At 51.4% G+C, this 2,124-nt stretch overlaps 1 protein-coding gene across 1 annotated transcript; it reads right to left on the bottom strand.

The window, feature by feature from the left end:
• Nucleotides 1-1,374: 1,374 nt before the first annotated feature.
• CCDC182 (coiled-coil domain containing 182) lies at nucleotides 1,375-1,836 on the bottom strand. The gene has a single exon (XM_059996601.1). The coding sequence runs from the start codon at nucleotides 1,834-1,836 to the stop codon at nucleotides 1,375-1,377; it is 462 nt and encodes a 153-aa protein (XP_059852584.1).
• Nucleotides 1,837-2,124: the final 288 nt, after the last annotated feature.

The following is a 2,124-nucleotide window of genomic DNA, read 5'->3' as shown; positions in this document are numbered from 1 at the left end:
TCTTCAGGATTGCCTGAGGCGCACCGTAGGCTGTCTAGGACCCTCTAAAACGTTGGGCCAGACCTAAGCACAGACGCTCCAGGTGTGGCTTTGTGGGCACCAATCATGAGCAGCATTTCTCCCCCTCTTCTCAGAATTCCCATGAACACCGTCATTTCTGAGTAGGCTGATTACAAACTGAGCTTGCAGGAGATTCAGATCCAGAGGAATTAGCATTAGATCCACTTTCTTCTGGACAGGCCAGCTGATTGTTTAACTCTTATTATAGTTGGCCAATCAAGTTTTCCTTCTCAGATACATTTGCAAACATACACACACACACACGCACACATCTCCCACAAGGTTTAAGGGTATAGGAATTTTACCCCCCTCCAACCCCACTGCCAAAACAATCCTTTCTCCCAAAGCTCACCTCACCAATTTCAGTACTCTCATATTTTATCTATTCAAGAAGTATTTAGCCTCCAGAAATAATACATAGTGGTTAAGAGCACAGCTGCTGACATTAGACATTCCTAGGTTCAAATACCAACTCTATCATGTATCAGCTGTGTGACCTGGGGCAAGTTACTTAGCCTCTCTGAGCTTTGGTTTTCTCAAAGTCCTAAAGTGAAGGTTATAATAGTACCCACCTCCAAAGGGCCAAGCCTGTTGCTTAGACTATATCATGTTCTTGATAACTATAAACTAGTAGTATAGTTTATATAGTAGAGTGGTAGTAATATTACTAGTATTAACATTATTGTTACCACTTCAGCTAAACCTTCCAAAGTAGAAACTACCTAAAGTTAGAGTAGGGATGCAGCCCTTCAGGGTAGATGGTTGATAGATGGATGTCGCCATTGAGAATGGGTCATGGTGGCTTCCCTGGTGGCGCAGTGGTTGAGAGTCCGCCTGCCGATGCAGGGGACGCGGGTTCGTGACCCGGTCCGGGAGGATCCCACGTGCCGCGGAGCGGCTGGGCCCGTGAGCCGTGGCCGCTGAGCCTGCGCGTCTGGAGCCTGTGCTCCGCAACGGGAGAGGCCACAACAGTGAGAGGCCCGCGTACCGCAAAAAAAAACCCGAAAACATGTTATACATTTGAGCAATCGTACCATTACAAACAGGAAAAGGGTTAAAGGTGAAAGTCACAGGTGTCATTCAAAGACTTAGTGTTGGAGCGCTTCCTTCTTGGGTGATGCTGGGTGAACGGAGCTTCACCGAAAGAACGTACTGGGTCTTTTTGCCTCTCGGCAAGGTGTTATTTAGGTAGAAGGAAAGCAGTGGAAATGGGGAAGGGGAGCAAATCTATCAAAACTCAGGGTTTGTCCTTCTATCGAAACGAATCTTCTACTCGGCTGCTCGGTGAGGAATGTGGCTTCTACCCAAGGGGCCTCAGTTGGCCTGGATCTTCCCGGGGATGCCCAGTGCCGCGCAGCTCCCGCCCAGCAGCAGGCGCTCCAGCCGCCTGCAGTGCTCCCGGAGCTGCTTCTCGCGGGGCAGCAGGAAGGTGAGGACCTTGTTCCGCATGATGCCCCGGTCCTCCCCTTCCCTCAGCCGCTGCCTCACGTGGAACGCCTGCCCCTCCTGCTGCGCCAGGGTCCCGTTCATCTTGCAGAAGGCGTCTTCCAGGCAATGGATGGCCCTCAGTGCCTCCTTCTTGAAGTCCTCCAGCTCCCGTTGCACCCCGGCCACCTTCTGCTGCAGGATCTCCAGGTCAGCTGGCGGCAGGACGCAGGAGGGCCACGACTGGGGGAGCGAGAAGTCTCCAGACTGGAGACCACTCTCCACCATCTTCTTCCCCTGTAAGGTGTTCACCTTCATGAGAATGGACCCAGCCTGATAGAGGGGTTCCATAGTGTCGCCTCCGTTTGGACAAAGAGAGGGAGCTAGGGACCAGCCAGGTGAGTGAATTTTTTGGGGGCCAGAGACACAATCCTTTGGAGTGGAGAAACCCCACATATTGTGACATCAGGGCCTCTCCAGCCAATCAGGAGGAAAGCCACAATCCACTCATTTGCATATGGTAGCCTCCTTGCTTGGTTATCCTGAGCTTCATCTGCTCATCTACTCAAGAACTATTTAGCTGTGCACCCTGAGATGTGGATTCCCATCAATTCATCGCCCTTCCAGACCAGAGTTCAA

The sequence above is a fragment of the Delphinus delphis genome, chromosome 19 (assembly GCF_949987515.2).
Source record: "Delphinus delphis chromosome 19, mDelDel1.2, whole genome shotgun sequence".
NCBI classification, from domain to species: Eukaryota; Metazoa; Chordata; class Mammalia; order Artiodactyla; family Delphinidae; genus Delphinus; species Delphinus delphis.
The sequence above is the reverse complement of the archived record's forward strand: the minus strand, read 5'-3'. Positions and strand labels throughout refer to the sequence as shown.